This window comes from Dermacentor albipictus, unplaced genomic scaffold, assembly GCF_038994185.2.
Source record: "Dermacentor albipictus isolate Rhodes 1998 colony unplaced genomic scaffold, USDA_Dalb.pri_finalv2 scaffold_19, whole genome shotgun sequence".
NCBI lineage: Eukaryota > Metazoa > Arthropoda > Arachnida > Ixodida > Ixodidae > Dermacentor > Dermacentor albipictus.
Genome location: NW_027225573.1, coordinates 7,205,097 through 7,227,981, shown reverse-complemented (window position 1 = coordinate 7,227,981; position 22,885 = coordinate 7,205,097). Strand labels below are relative to the sequence as shown.

Sequence of the window (22,885 nt, the reverse complement as noted above, 5' to 3'; positions counted from 1 at the left end):
TTGAGTTTCTTTTCACCCACTTTTTTATTGTGATCACTAGGAAGGTTTGCGAAACCACTCAATCATGAAATTCACGCATGAAGCAGTCAATGCTGGAATTCTTGCATTTTTCCGCACAACGGAATTGTATGATCGCATAATTTGTGTCAGCATTATTTGTGTGGTCTAGCTTTACTGTAACAATGCATGCATTAGAAGCATGAAGCTGTGTGCAGGAATATGCCATTTCTCGTGAGCCCACTGAAGCAGCAGTGGACTTGTTTTGTACAACAACTAGGTTGCCTGGGAAACCATGACTGTTGATGGCTGCCCACCATCACATTGACCGAGGCGTTTACAATGCCTGCAGCATTAGATGCTTCTGAGCATTAACCAATTAACTGCCACAACCACATTGCAAAAAAAATTTAAGAAGTACAAAAAAATGTTTTGGACCTCATTGTGTATTATTTTCTTGTCAAAATTACCAGTAAGTGAACACTTACACCATGCGCAAAAATCACCAAATATCCACTAGGAATTGAACTCGTCAACGGCACCAGAGGATGCTCATTGTGATGGAGAGTTCTCTTGTCATCGGCACTGAAGGGGCTAAAGGAGTACCAACATTACATTTTTTAATCGTTACTTTTTGCATTAAGTGAAGGTCACGACCTTTGAAAAGATACTGGAAAGCATCGGAGCCTCCAAATTAACTATATTGCTGGTTTCTACGAAGTAGCTTTGGTTCCAGTACCAAAGTGGTAGACAAGTTGGGATACGCTGGCTTATCTTGTTTCTGTGGTTGCTAGGGCTGCCACACATGAGAATAGCCAGAAGAAACACTCACCGCGCTCTTGTTTATTTATGAGCGACGTCATCATACTGGAAAAAATTTGCAACATTGTGTAGCGACATGAACATCGCGGGACATCTCAAAGTTTTGAAATGCCAGACCTAGTGTTACCAACAGTTATTAAGGTCAAGTTACATCTTATTTCCCAACTTTCGTATTCGATAAGTATGTTCCCTCTAGGTGTGAAAAGCTTCTGGTAAAAATTGTGTTTCACCATTGCTCACTCACAGTGCTGTGTAAAAAAAATTGCGCAGGTCCGGCCGCAGCTTCCGGCGAAAGTTCCGCCCCAGGGCAAGGCCACCATTCCGAGGGGCGGGAGCGCCCATGCGGCGGCTGCGCCACCACCGATAGCTGCCAAAGCACAGCTGACCAATCATCCTGAGGCGCTCACACTTGGGGAGGAACAGGGTGCTGCTGGGGAAAGTGCCGGGGGCCGCCTGCACAAGAGCAGCTCGAGGAGCAAGGTGCACCAAACAAAAGGTATAATCTTGGTTTGGCAATGTGACCATACTAAGTAAGCAAGCAGAAGCAAAGGTGGCAATATGCAAGGAGCAGTAGATGTGTACAGTGAGAACAGGGTTTTTGGCAGTGATGCATTTTTATAGGCCCTTTCCCCCACCCGAAACCCATCTTTAGCTGTCGGCATCCATCACCGCTATTGTGCAGGCCTCGTAGGGCACCATGCACATGTTTTCTAGACATAGATAGCGACAATATCGAGGGACTTCCCTCTGTGTAAAAGGCAAAATATTGTGGTTAAGCTTTATAAAAAGTTTTGTTTAAATGTAAATATAGCCTGTAAATAGTTGCTCGTCTTACTGACTTGTCCGTCGCGTAACAACATAATGCCACTTAAAGGGACACTAACAGCAAATACTAAGTCGAGGTGGCCTGTTTATATACAATTCAAGAAACCTCGCAACACTTGTTTCATGCCAAGAAAGGACTACGCTTATGAGAAAATTGTATCTGAAGAGTCCGAGTACCTTTTTCAAAATTCAAATCTGCCGCCACCAACTGACGTTGCATACGCCATCACTGCACTCAAGTTACATCTTATTTCCCAACTTTCGTATTAGATAAGTATGTTTCTTCTAGGTGTAAAAAGCTTGTGGTAAAAATTCTCTTTCACCATTGCTCACTCACAGTGCTGTGTAAAAAAAATTGCGCAGGTCCGGTCACAGCTTCCGGTGAAGGTTCCGCCCCAGGGCAAGGCCACCATTCCGAGGGGTGGGAGCACGCATGCGGCGGCTGCGCCACCACCGATGGCTGCGCAAGCACAGCTGACCAATCATCCTGAGGTGGTCACACTTGAGGAGGAAGAGGGTGCTGCTGGGGGAAGTGCTGGGGGCCGCCTGCGCAAGAGCAGCTCGAGGAGCAAGGTACGTGGCACCAAAAAAGGTATTATCTTGGTTTGGCAATGTGACCATACTAAGCAAGCAAGCAGAAGCAAAGGTGGCAATCTGCAAGGAGCAGTACAAGTGTACAGTGAGAACAGGGTTTTTGGCAGTGATGCATTTTTATAGGCCCTTTCCCCCACCCGAAACCCATCTTTAGCTGTCGGCATCCATCACCGCTATTGTGCAGGCCTCGTAGGGCACCATGCACATGTTTTCTAGACATAGATAACGACAATATCCAGGGATTCCCTCTGTGTAAAAGCCAAGTTAATGAGGTTAAGCTTTAAAAAAAGTTTTGTTTTAATGTAAGTATAGCCCCGTAATAGTTGCTCCTCTTACTGACATGTTCATCGCGCAACAATATGATGCGACTTAAAGGGACACTAAAAGCAAATGCAAAGTCGAGGTGGCCTGTTTAAATACCACTCAAGAAACCTCGCAACAATTGTTTCATGCCAAGAAAGGACTAAGCTTACGAGAAAATTGTACCTGAAGAGTCCGAATACCTTTTTCGAAATTCAAATCTGCCGCCACCAACTGACGTTGCATACGCCATCACCGCACTTTTTGCGGTAATCGGCGAGTAAAACAGCATCCGACAAATGGCGGCACCGAGCCAAGACAGAGTCGCGGCGGATTTGCCCCTGCAGCTTCTTTTTGGTCAAGTGCCGCAGACCATTCGGGTACCCCGCGATATCACATGGAAGTTGAATTCTCTGCTACTTGCAGTTTGTGCGAGTTTCGCGAGCCAGCAAAATCAGCGCAGCACTACGCATTCAGGAAAGTACACGAAATGCGAAAGTATGGGCAACGTAGAGTCGAGCCAAAACGAAACCTTTCGGCCTCCCGCGTCGTTGTCAGCAGTAATTTCAATGAGTTCTTTCTTCTAAACATGAAATGGAACTGGACAAGTAGCATTTTAGTTCTTAAAATACAATACAAGGATGTTTTTTGCAACGAGTAGTTGAGTACTAGTGACAGTTTAAGTTAGAAGTGCTTTCGTCATCGGGCATGTGCTTGAATGTACCGGGAAAATCTCTGATCATGTCCTGCATTTACCTCGATTTCTCGATTAATAAGGCCCTGTTCGCAATAATATTGACGCCTCAGAGATTATCCAGCACTAATCTATCAATTTAGTTTGACGTAGTATTTGCCTTTAGTGTGCCTTTAAAGGCAGTAGTTGCTGACCTAAGACATGCTCAGCAAAAATCTATTAGTAAGAAATGCATGAGGACTTTTTCAGAGTCACTGGGAAGTGGGCTACAAGCTTGTAAGTTGCGTTGCCTGCCAGACAAGGAAAGCAAGTCTGCACATGTGTTCAATACTTACGACAGCATGTGTCTTAGTGCCATCACTTCTTCATATTGTCTATATATGAAAGAATTCTTCAACAAGAATACCATTTATACCCACGTAATGAACGCACTTTTCCCAATAACGAAGCAAAGTTGGGGGGCGCATTCATAATGTGGGGTAAATTTCATTTCGACATTTTCGAAACGGCAAAAATTGAAAAGTAAGACTGTAATGATTTGTAACATGCATAAGATAAGTTATCTTTGCAGTGAAAACACATGTATACTATTTGCAAACCGTAACTTTAGTCCACATCGGGACCACCAGACCTGCTGTTCAGGCCGCTGGCCGCTTCATGCACATTGTAGTTTTACCATAGAATAAAGAACCATCCTGGCAGCCACTCGAACTTAGTGCGACCTACGCCAATCGCACATGGTGAAACTGAATGCGTGCTCCCAACAGCGATCTCCAGTCGCGCCCCAGCTTGTCCTCGCAGCCACTTCCAGCTGCCATTCTTGCAAGCATCACATTAAAGCCCACACCTGTTTTGACAAGCACACTGTGTATGTCTCTTTTCTCAACCTTCCTGCTCGTCGGCATGTCAAAGTTTATCGGCGTCTGATCAGCATTTCCATTTTGTGAGCACATAAACTCTGTGTCAGCAGCAGGAATGTAACTAGAATTAAGGACTATCACACACATTGAAACCCAAGGCAGGCAGAAAAGCAAGCCATAGACACGCAAATTCGACACTATGCCCAACTATGATCACTATGCCGATTAGGTACCGGCCGCCCCTCCTTTACTTCATCTATCCCGTGCGCCGCGCCCGACTGCGCATCCCGCATGCAAGTGCACTCTCCTATTACATCAGCATAAAGTATGTAAACTGCATATATTGCAGAGAGCCAGTTGCGTTTCTTTCTCTCTCGAATCTACGAGGTGCCTTTGCACCGGCATTGGCGGAAAGGAGGCATTAAGCATTAGGTGCGCTTTCTTTAATCACATGTGCGAGTCAGATTGCAGTCTCTCCGAAAAGCTGCAGCACAGCTGTTTGATCGTGGGACTGCACAGTAGCAAATTGGGGGGTGTGGTCATTACATGAGTGCGTTCATTACGCGAGCAAATATGGTATATACAAGAAGCTAATTTGGTAACTCCATATTCTTTTTTTGAGTGCATGCCATTTGGTGTGGCTAGCAAGGTGTCCATTTTCTTGCAGGAATAACGCAAGGAGTTTCTTGAGGGCAATCCTGGGTCAGGATAATGTGGCGATTCTATTCCACTCCTTTTCGCACTTTGTCAGTATTTTGAGCAGTACTCTGCAGCCAGGGCAGGCTAGTCATGCTCGGTGGATAAGAGAATGCTTAAATTACCTACCCTGCTTCTGGTTTGCTCTTCAGATGTAAGTAAAGGCATCTAGCCATTTGATTAAGTGCGTGATGGCATCTAAGACGTCTAGCTTATTCTATCAGTAGCTTTCAGTGGAATAATTTGGCCACATGCTAGGATTTCAATGTACGCTTACATATTCTCATTGCACATCACAGATGCAATCCTCTCTTGGATCAACCGTAAGCACATCGTCAAAGGTTGGGATGGTCTTTGTTTTCTTGTGTGTGTATGTGGACAAGTACAGCGAAAAACAAGGCCACTGCTTGACATTCTGTGCAATTCATATTTTCTTCCAATGCGCATAGCAGCACTCGTGCTGCCATGCGCATTACGTAATAACCTGCTTAGATCAGGGGTAAGCAAATGAGAGGAGCTTTAGAAATATTTTTTTCTTTGCAAGAACAAATTAAGATGCTAGTCGTGCTAGCATCTTGTCCCTGTTTTTATCCTTGTGTCCTTGTTTCCTTGTTGTTGTCCTTGTTTTTGCCTTTTTGACTGGAATATAGAAGCCTGTGAAGCCCGGGAGCCCTGGCAAGTCATCTCAGAAGGAGGAGGTGGACATGAGTCCTCTACTGCCTGTCAACAAATTGAAAGAAAGGCGGATCGCATTCGAAAGGGCCCTCTTGGTTAGTGTTATAGCCATGCGGTGTGGACATACAGTTGAACCCACTTGTAACGATATCGGTTTTAACAATATATTGGTTATAACAATGATACACTGCTGCACCATCAACTGTTGTGTGTTTTTCATGGTGAAATAACCTGCTTACTGCAATGCCTCGATGCCGCATTAACAGTTATAACGACGAAGTCTGACTTCTGTGTGTCTATGTCGAAAAGTAGTGACATACAAAATCCTCGAAAAGAAAAACTGTGCTACTCCCAGATTGCTCGCTGGATCCTCGTTCAGCACAGTGTTGCCAACAGCTTTATTCGTTTGCGTTGATCTTTGTGAGTTGCACAGAAATCGTTCCTGGCCACGTGGTTTCTCAGCCTCATTTGACTCTTCACCGAAATTGGAGATGGCTGATCCACCTGCTGATCATTGGCAATGCATGCCGTTGTCGGTGTAAAGAAAGCGCGCGGCTATAGATTTGGAAGCTAAGTGCTTCTAACTGATGAGGCGATCGTTGCGAACGTGCTTGCATCGGATAGCGACGGCGACAACGGCAGCGATGACGCAGTAGGGCAGGCTCAACGTTGTCCTCACAGGAGGCATTGCAGGTGATTCAATCCCTTCCTCCGGCGCTTCGTTCTCATGAGGAACATTCCACAGAGCTACTGGTTGCCTTGGAGAGGTATGTCGGCAAGCTTCGGGTAAAGCATGCAAGGCTGACGGACATGGGTTCTTCTAATGCAAGCCAGTGGCAAGTACGTGGCAAGATGCTTGTGGCGATTTTGCCTCAGCGTTTCTTCTGGATTTCTCAAGCCAACAGGCTGCCGTGGCAAGCTTCTCACAATTTCAAAAGGCCCCTTTTTGGACCACCAAGGCGATGTCTCGACAGAGCTCCCATATTGAGTGCCGCCCTCTTTGCAGTTGCCTTAACGCCAACAGCCACGGCTTGTTGCACGTGATCAGAGCGCCCAGGAAGCAAGTAAACAAGCAAACATAATCAGCAGCCGAATGGACGAAGGTGGTAGGGAGGTGCCCTGGCCTCCCCGCCAATATAGTTTTCTCACTTCAGCTCTGCCATCATATTTTTCTTCTTTGTCATGCAACGCCGTAATAACAGTTATCGGTTATAACAATGACATTTTTGTGGCACTTGAATATTGTTATAAGTGGGTTCGACTATACTGTATTTTCCAGATTTATAAGTGTCACTTTTGTGCACGTCGCACCCCTCCATTTTGCAAATTTCAAAGAACAAACGTTTGTGTACAAGTCTCATCAGTATATGCTACTCGTATATTTGCCCTTTGTTGGCATGATGGAAAAATGCATGCATGTACACTCATTTTGCAATGACAAACGTACCCATTGCGGAGCACATTTACGTGCAGTAAACCAACATTTATTGCACTTCATTCGAAGCCATCGAAAACCTCATCCTCCGATGCGAATTTCTATGAATAGCATTTCTTAGTAGCCATCGTCGCCTTCTGAGTAACTTTTATGGGAAGTTGCAGGCATGTAGCTGGAATTGCCTCTGTGGCATGGTGTGCTCATGACAAACACTCAATCGCAACTTGCCTGAATCAGCTTGAACACACGCGTGTGAAAAAATGAAACGTCGATGAGAAGCAGGAAGCACTGATACTTCCCGTGCATAACTGATGATAACCATATGGTGCTTTTTGTGCTAGTGTGTGCACAATGCTAGTCTACTAGGACATAGCAGTAAAAATTAAGGCATCTTTTAGTTACTTACTGCGTCAGTTCCACAGGTAGAACTTTTTCTTTAAGGAGGTATGGTAGGGGTAAATGGTATATGTTGGTTTGAACGTAATATTTTAGAAACGGCTGAAGATAGTCGCATCAAATTTCACGTGCTTACGAAACATGCTCTTGGGTACAACTCAAGACACTTTGTTTGTGTCTAGATGGTTTGCCTTTCCTGTGACCCACTTCCAAAATTTCAGGTGTGTTTTATTATTTGATGTACCTTTTCTCCCCAACCACGCAGAGGAATGTGATGGTATTACACAGTGTTATTCTAAATACCCTTAGGTTATAGCTGAACTAAAAAGATATTATATCCACTCTCTCCTTGCACAAAGCCACAAGGGGGGTTTTCTATAGTGTAAATGTTTTCAGTGTTATCATTTATATCATCAAAGATTTTTTAGTTCAGAATATTTATGACTGGTTGTAGTAGATGTGTAGAAAGTTTCACTGGAATGGAATGAATACTTTCCGAGAAAAGGTACATTGAATTTGAAATATTCATAAAAATGCAATTTGAGAAAAAACATTATGTTCCAATACTGCTTGTGGATGCTCACATTGCCCCTGGAGACTGCATATCACTTCTGACTTTCTTGAAGGTGCCCCCAAAAGCCTTCTTAGTGTTCCTTTTTATCCGTCGTCCTTCCTTGCTCTCGGCAGAGTCATAGAATTCTGCCCTGTCAACAGGCGTTTTGTCCATCTTGTCGATGGCAATATTACAAAACAGACCTGGCAAAATTCCATGGGCCTCCAGAACAGCTTTTCGTGCAGAATTACCATCATTGAAGTAGGCTACAGCATTGTTGCTGTCTTCAATGTGTTAGCACTGACAAAGTTTTCTTAGGGAAGTGACACCAGATGAGTTGGTCGAGAGACTCCTTGGTTTTCTGTGTTTGTCCATGAATACATCTTCTCAAAAGACTGATTACCTTTCAAGTTCTCTTTCTGTTCCATTTGCTGGACGATCGTTCCATTTTCTGGGCAAGTAATACATTTGAAACACGAAACAGAGGCGACCATGACCACGTAAGCAAAAGCAAGAGTTTGACGTATTAGTTCTTTTCTACAAAGGACTATTACGTCAAACTCTTGCTTTGAGTTGTTAACAAATTCGACTTCGCCCTGACATCTCCTCGCAACCATGTTAGCTTAGATGCTAGAGTGGCTGCCCCAGAAAGGTGGTGTTTTCAGGTTGAAGCCCAAGGCCGGGACACATTTTTCATCAACTATGATGCTTTTATTTCGAGGAACCCGTATGGGATTCCTTTGTGGCTGTTGCTACGATTGGGTGGATCTTTTGATTTGTTTTAGTTAATATCCAATACTTTAGTACAAATCATTTACTTATCACACACGCACACGAGCAGAAAAATAAAAACCGCGCCATAACGAAGAAAACCGCGCACAATAATGATAAACAAACTGGCTTCCGTCCACCAGCCTTAAAGCCAACGCATGCGGCACACTTCGGCGTGACATTTGAACCGCTTTGAGCGGGTGCTCGAGGTCGCACTTCAGCAGGTTTGTTCATAATAGTGGAGTCGATTTTTCTGTGCCAAAATTGCAAATTCAATTTTTTTTGGGTGGTTTACCCTACCATACCCCCTTAAGGGACGATGCTTCTCAAAGCTTCTAGTTGTACTAGAAGAAAATTCACCAATTTATGGAGTTTGTCAAGCAGATTTCAAATACAGTCGAACCCATTTTTAGCAATACTGGTTTCAACAATATATTGGTTATAACAAGGAGCTGCTGCACCATCAACTTTTGTGCTTTATATGGTGAAATAAGCCACTTAGTATAGCGCCCTCATGCCACAATATTAGTTATAACGATGAAGTCTGGCAGCTGGGCGTCTGTGCCTAAAAGTAATGGAATGCGAAATCCTTAAAAAGGAAAAACAAGAAAGAAATTCCCGCCTCTCCATCACCCGCTGCGCACTCATAAAATAGAACCCGTTTTCCTGCCTTCTCCACATTGCCAGCCTCGTGCGCCTCTCTGCCATCGTCCTTCCACCCCTCCAGACACGAATGGACTGCGCCAACTGCACTGACAGTGCTGCTCCCTGATTGCAGGCTGGCTCTGCACAGTTCTGCCAACGGATTAAGTCACTCGTGCATGTCTTTGTTGGTTGCATCGTAGTCGTTCCTGGCCACATGGTTTCTTCGCCTCGTTTGACTCGCCGCTGAAACGAAAGATGGCTGATCCCCCCCTGATCATCAGCAATGCACAACATTGGCGGTGAAAAGAACGCGCTGTTCTACATTTGGAAACAAAGTGCAGTATCGTGAAGGGCTACAAAGACAGCAAAAGTCTGTGACTTGATGAAGAAGTACGGACTATCGCAACCGATTGTGTCTACAATCAGGCACTCAGCAGAGAAGTTCGACAAGGTGCCTATAAGGAGGTAGAAGAGGCCTTCTACAAGTGGTTTCTTGGTACCAGTGCCATAAACTTGCCCATCAGTGGGCTAATTCTGGCCACATAGGCGAAGCAGTTTGCCTTACTCGTCAACAATGTGGACTTCCAGCCCTGTGGCGACTGGGTACAGCTCTTCAGAGAGAGGCACAGCATTGTTTACAAAGCCATCACTGGCAAGGACGCTTCACTTGACGTGGAGGCAAAGCAGAAGTGGGTGAAGAAGACGCTGCCATGTATCGTCGACAACTACGTTGACAGCGACATTAATAATGGTGATGTAACAGGACTATTCTTCCAGATGTTGTCGTCCAAGACGTATGCACTCGAAGCTGACACATGTGAGGGCGACAAAAAATGGCAAGCTGCGTGCCTCACTGTGTTTTTGTGCACCAACATGGACAAGAACGACAAGAGCCTTGCATTTGTCATTGGGAGATATAAAAAAATCACTGCTGCTTCCATGGTGTTGCCAGGTTACCGGTACACTACCGTCACAAACGCAAGGCATGGATGACTCAACTTTTTCGTGAGTGGCTCTTCAAGTTAAATCAATGTATTGAGCGATTTAAGTGAAAGGTGGCTCTCATCCTAGATATTTGTGGTGCCCACCACTCCAATCCTAAGCTGTCAAGCATGGAAGTTTCTTTCCTGCTACCGAACACGAGGGCAGGAAAGAAACTTCCACGTTTGCAGCCCATCGGCACCGACGTCATCACCATATTTGGGGTCATGTATCGTTGCTGCTTCCTAAAGAAGTTAGTCTTGTTGATGGACATGGCCACACAGACAAGCGGGGAGCAACCTGACTTCAAGATCAACCTATTGACGGCCGTGCAGTTTATCTTCGGTGTGTGGTCCAAAGTAAGTGCTTTTATGGTGGGGAACTACTTTAGGAAAACATGCTTTTTCCAAGGCAGCAATGGCATATACGAAGCCTGCGAAGCTCCCACCGAAGAAGTGAACTTTGGTCTACAGTTGACAAGGATGCTTCAGGACTAGGAAGAGTTTCTACATGCAGACGACGCATTAGAAACATCGGAACTTCTAACCGATGAGGCCATCGTCACAAATGTGCCTGCATCAAATAGAGACAGTGACGGTGACAACAGCAGCAATGACGCAATAGGGCAGGCTGCCTCAACGTTGTCCTCGCACAAAGCTCTGCAGATGATTCAGTCCCTCTGAGGTTTCGTTTTCACAAGGGACCTTCCGCTGCACTACATGGAGCACGTCGATGCCTTGGAGGAGGATGTCGGCAAGGTTCACGTAAATCAAGCAAGGCTGACTGACAGGGGGTTTTCTCATGCAAGCCGGCGAGAAGTACAGGACGAGATGCTTGTGGCGATCTCACCCCAGCGTTTCTTCTGGATTTCTCAAGCTGAGAGGCTGCCGCGGCAATCTTCGCGCATTATTTAAAAGGCCCCTTTTGGGGCCCCCAAAGTGATGCCTCAGCAGAGCTCGCATGTCACTTGCCGCCCATGACCCCCTCTTTCTAGTTGTTATAGCAGTGCCATTCTTGAACGCCGACAGCCGCGGCTTGTTACACGTGATCGTAGTGCGCAGGAAGCATAGTTAAACACTTACAGAAATCGACACAATTGATAGCCAGATGGAGGAAGGTGGTGGGGAAAGGAATTGGCCTCCCCTCCATTATAGTTTTCTGACAACAGCTCTTCCATCCCCAATGTTCCTTTCTTTTTTTTTCTTTTCGTGCAACCTGGTTATAACAATGGAATGTCACACTTGAAAATTGTTATAAGTGGGTTTGACTGTACGTCAATAGTTCTTATGTAGCTGCTATAGTTCTTGAGCTATGTCCTACGCAAAGGCAAAATGTTGGGATTTTGCGGGCACTCTATTGTGCATCTATTGTGCAATAAATTTTCATGAAAACTATTGTGCTGTAGCTTATATAGCTGTTTGTAGACCCCCAAGTACCGGTATATGTCTGAACAGTGCGTTCGATTACTTGAACTATGAAAAATATACATGTATTTGGGACACAACTAACTTTTTACACAATCCCATAAATATAACCTTGTACACTTATAATTGCCCTATAGTACTAACGAAACTCGACATACATACTCTTGAAGATGGGAACAATGCTGATATCTACTTGAAATTGCGATATCTCTCAGCACTATTAGCAAAAGTTTAAGGTTATATTGCAGGGAACTGGAAACAAAAATTTGTTCAAAAGTCCCGACTTCTGCATAGTTCCAGTAATTTTACACAATGTTTGGCTAGACATTGGCAATTTGCGGTGCTATACAAAAAGCTAAATAAGCTACAGTGCGATGCTTTTTGTGAAAATTTTTTACATAAGAAAGAGTGGCCACAATGATGGACTGTCCTTGGTACACTACTATTTCTAATTTACGTTAATGACCTACCAATGCATGTATCTTCTAACATCAGTGTGTTTGCAGACGATTGTGTAATTTATCATAAATTTAACAGCATTTCTGATAACATGTCCCTTCAAAGCGACCTACCTGCGAAGTATACAGGAATGGTGTAACCTTTGGCTAGTGGAACTAAACCCAAACAAATGTAAGACTGTCTCCTTCCACCGCTGCAGAAATACGCTTGTTTTCTCTTACCAAATTGCTGACATCAACCTTGAATTAGTTCCTTCCTACAAATATCTCTTAGTAACCCTTTGTAGTGATTTAATCTGGGAAACGCATATTATGAACATCATTTCATCTACTAACAGAACACTCGGGTCTTTAAAACTCCATTTGCGCCACTCCCCCAAAAATGTAAAATTACTAGCCTATCAGTCTCTCATCGGGGCGAAATTAGAAGTGCACCCCTCATTTCGAACACTCATCAAGTATATCACATCAATCAACTGGAATGCCTTCAAAATCGAGCTGCAAGTTTTATTCATTCTAAGTACTCCTAGGACATGAGTATATTGGCACTTAAAACAGACTCCAGCTTATCATTGCTTGCATATCGCCACCGCATTGGTAGTCTTTTTCTTTTTCAGAATTTCTTTTACAGCTCACTTGGCAATACACTATACATTCTCCGCCTGGCACGCATCTCCAGTCGCACCGGTCATCCACAAGTCGCGCGCCTGCATACGCACACTGTACCTTTTTCGTCTTCATTTTTTTTTCGTGCAGCAACAGACTGGAACAGCCTTTCTAACGAAATCAGTCATAACCTGTCCTAGCACATTAAATACTTTAACCTGTAATAAAAATATGGCCTTCAATTTTTCATATATACCCGCCCTTTATGTAATACCCCTTCACTGGGGCCTTTAAGGAAATAAAATAAAATTTAATGACTATATTTTGCCACGGTGCCTCGCATAACTCAAACTATAACGGCTACATAGGAAACTCTATAATTAGCCGAATTTTGAAGCTCCTAGTTATAAATAATTGGAACATTTTGTGCATTTAAAAAGAGAAAGTGTTCACGATTACGCTGCTCAAACTTTTTTTTTTACTTGGGGAGAGCAATACAGTGAAATCTCAACATCACAAACTTCAGAAGACCATGGCAAATTGTTAATTATTCTGACGGGTCGTTCAACTGATGATTGAAATGGCTAATTTTAGGGCTTTCACCTTATCAGTTGTCGCCGTATGAGCGATCCACAAAAGCGTCGCTGTTGCCATTCTTTCATGGATTCCGCCACCCCGCACCGCATCCCATATGAAAGGTGGCTGTGCCCTACGTGTCCATAAAGTTTGTTCTAACCATTTCAGGGACCCTTTAATACCACGTACACCATATAGTATGCAGTATTGGAGCAGCAGTTATAATCACCAGCAGCCTATTTTATGTCCACTGCAGGACGAAGGCGATCTCCAGTTATTTATGTCCCTGCGATCTCCAATCACCCCTGCCCTGCACCAACTGATTCCAGTTAGCATCTGAGAATTTCTTAATTTCATCACCCCACCTGGTCTTCTGCCGTCCTTGACTGTGCTTCCCTTCTCTTAGCATCCACTCTGTAACCCTAATGGTCTACCGGTTATCTAACCTACGCAATCCATGACCGGCTCAGCTCCATTTTTTTCTCTAATTATGAATTAGAATATCGGTTATCCCTGCTTGCTCTCTGATCCACACTGCTCTCTTCCTGTCTCTTTACTTTATGCCTCACGTTCTTTGTTCCATGGCTCTTTTCGCGGTCCTTAACTTGTTCTCAAGTTTCTTTGTCAGTCTCCAAGTCTCTGCCCCACATGGTCAGCACCGGTAGAATGTAGTGACTGTACACCTTTCTTTTCATTGATAGTGGTAAGCTCCCAGTCAGGATCTGGCAAAGCCTGCCGTATGCAATCCAACCCATTTTTGTTCTTCCATATATTTCCTTCTCATGATCAGGGTCCCCTGTGAGTAATTGACCTAGGTAAACGAACTCCTTCACAGACTCCAGAGTCTGACTGGTGATTCTGAGCTCTTGTTCACTTGCCCAGCTATTGATCATTATCTTTGTCTTCTGCATATTAATCTTCAACCCCACTCTTACACTCTACGTGTTAAGATCCTCACTCATTTGTTGTAACTCGTCCCGAGTGTTGCTGAACAGGACAATGTCATCTGAAAATTTATGACTGCACACAAAGAACAAATTTCTGAAGTAAACTGAAACCGTCTGCTACGTGCTTCTGCTGTCTGGCAGAACGTAGGACATGTTTATAAAAACTTGTAAAAGGAATTGGTTTATGGCACCAAGTGCAACCCACGCATGCATCCACATGGGAACAGCAACAGAAAGCTTTTAAGTGCACAATCAGACAAGGACGGTGAAAGAAGGCAGACACACTAGTGCTCACGTGTCTCCTGTCTTCTTTCACTGTCCTCGTATGGTTGTGTGCTTAAGTGTTTTTGTCATGTCTTGCCAACATGCCTAAACAGCCTCATTATGGAACAGTGACGACAAGCATTTCCCTGAATGCTATAAATGTAGAAAAATTGCAAGCCTGCTCCGCTGTGTAGTTACTGCTGTGTAGTTAGTAGTGTAGTTACCTAGTGTGGAAAGACTGCTCATACCAAAACTCTTTATCAGCAAAACCATGCCATAACAGGGACGCACCATTCTTCTTTGATTCCGCCTATGTGTCCATGGAAGCGCCTATAAAATGTAAGGCGGCTCTCATAAATGTGCCGCTGTCGTAAATGTGCTTGTTTGCCACTTGTTTTGAAATATGGGATGTATAACTCTCATTTGGGAAATGTTTTCAGTAAAGTCTCCTTTCCTTTTTTTTACTTTCTTTTGTCACAGCTGCTCAAGTGGAACTTCAGCGCTCCACGTGAGGAGTTCTACCAGCAGCTGAAGGGGCAGGTGGTGGAGGCTAACTGGGCCCCTTCACTGGTGGCCAATTGCTTCAGCACTGATTTCAATATGCACATCAAGGCCATTAACATGCTCTACGAGGTCAGGCTTTTCATGGTTCTGTTTTTTTGTTCATTGACTGGCTTGTGTTTAAATGTGTACTGCAGAGGCTTGGTCATCATTGAGTTATGCTGCTTGGCGTTGCACAGAACTACAGGGGGAGGATCGATTCTTGGCCACTATTCAACGGAGCCAACATGTAAAAGTTCTTGTGCCTGGATTTTGCATAAAGCTGAACACTGGGTGGTCAAAATTGCTCCAAAACTTAACTTTACGGTACTGTATGTAGTCACGTAATGAACACACTTTTTTCCCAATTCACTGAAGCAAAGTTGGGGCTTCATTTGTTATGTGGGGTAAATTTCATGGAGACATTTTCAAAACAGCAAAAATAGTAAAGTAAGACGGTAATGATTTGGAACATGCATAAGGTAACTTATCTTTGTAGTAAAAATACATGTATACCGTTTGCAACCTGTAACTTGATTTTCTATCGCAACCACCATACCTGCCATTCAGGTCGCTGGCCATGTCATCCGCATAGTGGTTCCATCATAGAATAAAGAACCAACGCGTCAGCTGCACAAAGTCTGCAATCTCCAATTGCGCCACAGCTCTTCCTCGCAGCCGCTTCCGGCCGTCTGCTGTTATCGCAAGCATCACATTGAAGCACACACCTATTTTGACAAGCACTCTGTGTGCATCTCTTTCCTGGACCATCCTGCTCGTCTGCATATCAAAGTTTATCGGTGTCTGATCAGCATTTCCGTTTTGTGAGCAAATAAACTCTATGTCCCGCAGCAGGTGTATAACTCGACTGAAAGGGACCCTCACCAGGCCCCATAGGAAATTTTGGTTATATGCTGGAAGTTGTTACGTGTCCTCTGGGAAGCTTTCTGCCGAAAAAAAATCTTTCATGTCGGCTCGTTAATAGTCGAGATACAAATATTTCAGTGCCGCGAACCCATGATTTCAGCAGGAGGGCTCCATTGCATAGCGAGACTCCTCTCCACTTCCCCTGTCTAGCCTTCGCAAGCGAAATTCCTCCCGTGCGTTCTCCCATGCTGGACCTCGAGAATCGTGTGACACATACGTCACGGGCCCCGCCTTCACTTTCTTTTTTCTCCTCGCTTTCTTTCTTTTTTTTCGGCGATGCACATTTTTACTGGAGGCGTTGCACGCGAGCTGTTATCGTTTCGCACAGCACACGATTTTGCACGCCATTCACAAGGACACATGACTATCAGTATAATTCAGTGCTACACGAATACTGAGGCAGAACAAGTGGATTGCAGAGCATGATGACGCGCTGGAACACGGTAGAAAATGGCATAGTTTCGGTGCCTGCGCATGTGACCGCACGACCGTGGGAACAATCAGACAAAGCGGATGTACAACTCTTGCTTCGGTGTGAAGTAAAGCAAATAGCACACAAACGTTCCGTTTGTGTGTTTTATTTCTCTAAACTTCAGTTCGTCAATTCAAGCAACAGATCACACAAATAACAGATGGTGCATTGAATAATTCTCGAAGTCACGTGTCACCACGAGCGACGTCACACTGAGGACTCGAGCACATATGCGCAGGTATGCGAGTACACCATCCTCCGGCTTGGAGCGCAGCGGCCATGACGAGAAGGAAAAACGGTGTTCAGTTTGAAATTTCATATCTTTCCGGGGCACGTAGCGATGTAGTACTTTGCAGACATGATCGTTATCACGCAACGTATGCTCTGTGCTTGTCAGCTCAACATGGCCAGACTTGGTGAGGGGCCTTTTAAGTCTCATCACAAACGTCGAAACCCATGGCAGGCAGAAATGCGAGCCACCGACACGCTAATTCGACACTAAGCCCGACTATAAACCACTATGCCGATCAAGTGTCAGCCGCCCCTTTTTCACTTAAAGGGACCCTGAAACGATTTGGACGATTTTCTACAAAAGTAGTGAGTCGTTAGAGTAGGTCCTTCTGATCATTAATTGACACATCTAAGTGCTCCGCGTAAAGCGTGCAATTTATTATCAGGCTTTAAAAATGCACATCGCTGCCGATTGCAGCACACTGCTCGGCGAAATTTTAGGCCGCCCCTACCCAGACGACGTCAGTGGGGCGAACTATCCGATTGGCTGATCAGGGCGCGTGATCGATAATTTTTCCAACTTTATGTTGAACAAATCATGTTCGTGATAGTTAGAATGTTTGTTGACGTGTTTTTATAAAAAGAAAGTAACATAAAGAGAATGCACAAGAGCAATTTTTCAGTACAGTTAAGCACTTCCGGCACACAGCAAATCTCGTCTGCTTGTATTACAACGTACTTCATTTTGACGAGAGCTCCGCGGTCAGAGTAGGTCTGTCTTTTCGCGAGCGCTATGGTTCGACTTTGTTGCATTGTGGGCTGCAAACGTCCAGCTGCGACATTGTTTCTCTGCAAGCCAGTAGACGAGCGGACTGGCTGCAGCGCATCGGACTGCCGTTATCCGATCGGTGCCAGGATTTGCACGATTGCGGCCGTCACTTTACACCGGAAGATTACTAACGCAATAGTGTTTCGCGAGTTCGGTATTATGGTAAGCGCAAGGGGACAGGGCCTGGCCGCTTGACTGTGACGTTTAACAGGTGAGCAGAAGCGCAAATGTGAATGGCCTGCATGGTGCAGCCACCTGGTGGCATACAACTCAACCACACAGTAGCAGTAACAAAACGTATTCTTTTTTGCTGGTGGTGTAATTTTTTTTGTATAATCATGAACACTTTTTTTTGTAGATGTTTAAAATGTTTTCTGCTTGGTTAGAGCAATACTAGCTCTTTGTTTGGCTAGTTAAGCTCTGCGCCAACAAGTGGCTGGATCGTGCAGACCGATCAGGCCGCTCACGTACGTCTACGCTAAAGTTCCTTCACCAGCTTGAGTTTATACCTACAGCCATCTGCCGAAACACCCAGCTTGCCTGTGGTTACCGTAATACCAGACACGGTCGGCGCTACTACAGAATGCTCGCAACGCACGCTGCTTCGATAGCCCTCACTTGGCGTCGACGTCCAAGCGGCTAGCGGAGAGGTTTCGTGTGGGCGGTGGCGGGCTCCAAAACAACCGGAAGTGGACGATGTGACGTCGCATCATGACGCAGAACCAGTGAAGGCCGAGCTTAGTCCCGATCGCTCGGCGAACGAGTTGAGGAGGAAAAGCATGGCAAGGGAGGAGGGTAACTTGTAGTAACAGCTTGCAGCTCCATTATTACGTAACGCTTCCCTTAAATTATGGTGCGAATGTTGTACTTAAGCTGTACCCTACGCGTCTACAATATTTGTCCGAACAATTTCAGGGGGCCTTTAACTCTGCCGTGCACCACGCCTGACCACACATGTCGCCCGCACGCTCTTCTATTACGTCAGCGTAAAGTACGTAAACTGCGTATGTTGCAGAGAGCCAGTTATGTTTCTTTGTCGAATCTGCGAGGTGCCTTTGCGCCAACACTGGCAGTAAGGATGCGTTAAGTATTAAGTGCGCTTGCTTCAAACACATGTGCGCGAGTCAGATGGTAGCCTCTTCAAAAAGCTTGAGCACGGCTGTTCAATTATAAGACTGCACAGTAGTAAAGTTGGAGGTCTGTTTAATACGTGAGGGGAAAAAGAAAAAATTAGATTTTTCGCAACTAATTTGGGGTGTGTGTTCATTACACGAGTAAATACAATATTAGGCTTTGTTCATTTCGAGTACGGAAATGGCAAAATGACAGACTGAAAATGTACCATTAGCTTTCTCTTTTGCATTTTTTTTATACAGTGGTGCTTTTCAGAGGTTGTCATTGTTATTCTGATGTGTGCTTAAAAAATTCAGCAGCTAGCTACTGATTGAGGCAGTTGCTGTTCGGTCAAAATGCGTGTTTGAAACGAGGTCACTTGTGTGACAGCTGCAACTCGCTGGCATTACAGTACCTCTTTTAGGGCGTTTATTCTCTGTTGCACATGCAGATGCTAGAAAGTGATGACTAGGGATGTGCAAATAGTAAATTTTGAATCAAATACCTGCAGATTTATCATAAAATTTTAATGTGCGCAAGTTTTGTGCAAGAAAAGACTGTGTTGCACATGCTTGAATCTCCTAGCATTGCATAAAGAGGGTGTAGCAAGTTATCAGTAACTTGGGTACATTTAAATCATGATATACAGTATGGTCTACTCTGAATACAGGGAAGTCCAAATTAGTATGCCAGCACTGATTACAGCTCAGTTCTAGTTATGAAGGTCTCTAAAAGCTTTCGCGTAACTCAGGTGTATGTAAGCCGATACAGTAAAGCCTTGTTAATGTGTCCCCACTTAATAAGTAATTCTAGTTTAAATATAGTTGCAATGAATCCCCCTCTCTGTCGCCATTGACCCTAAGGTTATCGCTGACCACTTAAGCCATAGTTACAATTTTTTGTTCACATAAGGTATCACTACTTTTTCGTTTTCGCCTGGGCTTAGCATTCACCAATGCATACTAGTTGTCGATTTCAGTTACTGATACCGAAGAATGCAGTGCCTGGAGTTGCTAAGAAACTGCAGAACTTCAGCGCTACTGCCTGCCCTTCAAACATGAAAGAACTTTGAAGCGCTTTAAATCACTTATACGAGCTATTTTTCTCATCATACAAGATCACAAACGTCTAATTGGTGAAATGTGGTGCACGGACCTTTCCTATACTGCAGTCACCACAAATAGTAACGTTAAAACATGGTAGCCATGACATGTTTCCTGCTCCTGTAGCTTTTAGCACTTATACGTCGCCGTCATGGATCACATCGGGGATGATGGCCCTTCTGTATCCATTGCAGCTAGTACTACGTTGACTTCCATGAAGGTATTCGCAGAGAAGTGGAGCCTGGTGGAGAAACTGACTTGTGGCCTTGCTGAGTTTGAGTTTTCCATTGCTGCTGCTGCAAGGTCAACACGGTGGCAAGTGAAAATAGGATTTAAAATAGCATTCCAGAAACCTCACCATGCCTGTTTCATGCCAAGAAAAAACTTAGTTCATGAGAAAATTGCATCTGAAGGGTCTGAATACCTTTTTTTGAAATTCAAATCTCCCGCCACCAAACCGGGGGAGTGGTGACGTTGCGTACGCCATCACCATCCTTTGCTGCCGTCATTGAGTAAAATACCACCCGACAGATGGCTGTACCAAGCCAAGACAGAGCGACGGATTCACCATTGCATCTGTTTTTTGGTCTAGTCGCGTAGACCATTCGGGCATCCCGTGACATCACATAGAAGTTGCACAAACTGCAAGTAGCAGATAATTCTAGTTTCGCAAGCCACCAAAACAAGTGCAGCACTACACAACAACAAAACTACTGACACGCGAAAGCATGGGCGGTACGGAGTCGAGCAAAAACGAAACCTTTCGACCACCCGTGGTATTGTCAAGGGTAATTTCAGTGAGCTTTTTTTAAAAAATAAAATAGAACTGGACAAGTAGCATTTATTTTGTCTTGTAATACAATACAAGGATGTCTTTTTGCAACGAGTGGTTGAGTACTAGTGATGGTATTTAACTGAGGAGTGCTTTCTTCATTTTGCAAAGGCTTGAATGTCCTTCGGGACTCTCTAATCACGTCCTGCATTTACCTCAACTTCTCAATTATTAATGCTTTGTTTGTGATAATACTGATGCCTTGGAGATTCTTGGGCACCAATCTATCACTTTAGTTTGACTTAGTATTTGCCTTTTTTTCCCTTCAATAAAGGGAACTTCAAGTTAGTATGCCAGCGCTGACTACAGCTCATTTCTAGTATATGAAGGTCGGGAAAATATTCTTTTATCAATATACTGTCTGTTGAATACAGTATAATCGGGTGCTTACTTTCCCCTCTGAGGCTAAAGAACTGGTGACGTGATGTTGTACTGAATACCAATGAGGTTCTGAGTTTAATAGTTGATCCGTGTTTCATGGCAATCATTTATTGCGGAGAGAGATTTGCCTTCCAAATTTCCTCCAAAATATAAAAGGACTGTCCCATCTTTACGGTAGGTAGGTTATCGTAAGGCCTTTCTCTGCAACCAGTGAAAGCATGAACCGTGCATCACATGACTCAATCACCGTTCCGCACATAGCCATCACTGCGCTGCACAGGTCAACCACGTCGGCACCCATGGTAATGAGCAGGTGCAGCTTCATTGTTACGTACACAGGTATCACGCGATGCGATTTATATTCGGATTGAACCCAGTCGGGATTGAATTTCTTTCTTGTATTTTGCTTAATAGCCCAAGCTGCGAAAAGGAGCCAATCCCTGGTGCAGTTTCCAAGGCAGTTTCTTGGAGTGCCAATTCATTTCGTCGTCACTTAGTGTTGCCAGGCTGCTGTATGGTTCAGCTGTGACATTTAAAAAAAATAGGACAAATTTTATATCACCCAGGATGTGCTCAAATTTTGCCAGCTCGCTGTGGGACGCTTATATTCTAATATGCAACGCATAACTCAAGCTAGACATTTTGGTGCCATGGCCGCTTTATTAAATGTATCTTCATACAACCCTGAAATCAGTAGGCATTTTAATTGATCACATCAGCTGAATCATTTGATTGATTTCTATGGGTGATGAATAAGTGGCTCTGTTTGTTTTTTGTGTTTTTTTAGGAGCCTACTTCATGCACAATCTTTCTTGGGTGTTCCTATGCAGTTTCTGAGCAGCTCCGGTGGCGTGGAAGCCACCAGCGCCAATGTAGACCTGGTGCTCAAGTGGCTCACTCTTCGCTTCTTTGACACCAACCAAAAGAGTCTGCAACACGCCCTGGAGTACCTGAAGGCGCTGTTTCAAGCGCTGTACAACGCGGGCTATAAGATGCATGACCTTGAGGCATCTTCGTTCTTGCCATACCTGATCCTCAAGGTGCTGTAAATGATAGTTTATTTGTTGCGAGCTCGGTTTAGCAGAGGCAAAGAGTTCATTTTGACAGGTTCAGAACGGAGAATCGAGTGATTTATTCAAAAGTAAAAGCAGGTTTACCGAGTGGCACGGCGGCCTAGAAGGGCGGCCGCTTCGGTTCCAAGAAAGAGCAAGGGGCAATAACCCCCATGGCAAGGCAAGGCAAGGTGAACTGGATTTTAATGAAGCGGGGACAACATAGTGATGGACAGTCGCTACATGTTCATGATTGCAATATTACTGAAGCTCTCATCGACAGTGCAGCAGTCATTGACATCTTACGTCTGGGGCTCCTGAATAAGAGCTCGAATTGCTTGCAAAATTGTACTTTTTGTCCTGTGAGGTGGCAGCTCGTGGAAATGACATATTGTGGTACATCTTCGGGCCAAATTAGCTGAATTAGCTGGGCCACTTACGTTTGGACGCCCAGCTTATTTGTACAGCTGCACATTTTGTATGGCTGCTGTGCTGATCAGGACTGTAAATCTTCAATGTGCTAATCTTTATCTGAACTTTGTCTGAAGAGAAGAAAGTTTCATAACTCTGTGAAGTATTTGTGTGGTAGGCACATTTAGAAATACTTTCATACCATTTGCTGCAAGTTTGTCACAGAAGCAGTGACTCAATTCAAGTGAAAGAAAGAACATAGAAAATCTTTCTTTCTTTTTCTTTTTGCACCCTCTTTCTTTTGAGTTGAAAACTGCATCACATATCTTGAGGCTATCGGCTTTTGAGATGAAGTAAGCAGGCATGGCCGATTTGTTTTATGAACGGAAAAGGAGCTCTTCCATTCGCTACTTTTCATTCAATCTTGTCTCACCACTTTATGAAAACTTCATTTGTGCAAACCACATTGAATTCA

At 44.3% G+C, this 22,885-nt stretch overlaps 1 protein-coding gene across 1 annotated transcript in view; it reads left to right on the top strand.

Moving 5' to 3' along the window:
- Positions 1 to 22,885, top strand: part of LOC135917098 (protein mini spindles-like) — a 74,228-nt gene that overhangs the window by 17,091 nt on the left and 34,252 nt on the right. The window contains exons 6-10 of the mRNA XM_070529270.1: positions 1,090 to 1,315; positions 2,008 to 2,117; positions 5,439 to 5,558; positions 15,000 to 15,152; positions 21,778 to 21,987. Coding sequence (XP_070385371.1) covers positions 1,090 to 1,315; positions 2,008 to 2,117; positions 5,439 to 5,558; positions 15,000 to 15,152; positions 21,778 to 21,987 — 819 coding nt within the window. The remainder of the gene's footprint in view (positions 1 to 1,089; positions 1,316 to 2,007; positions 2,118 to 5,438; positions 5,559 to 14,999; positions 15,153 to 21,777; positions 21,988 to 22,885) is intronic.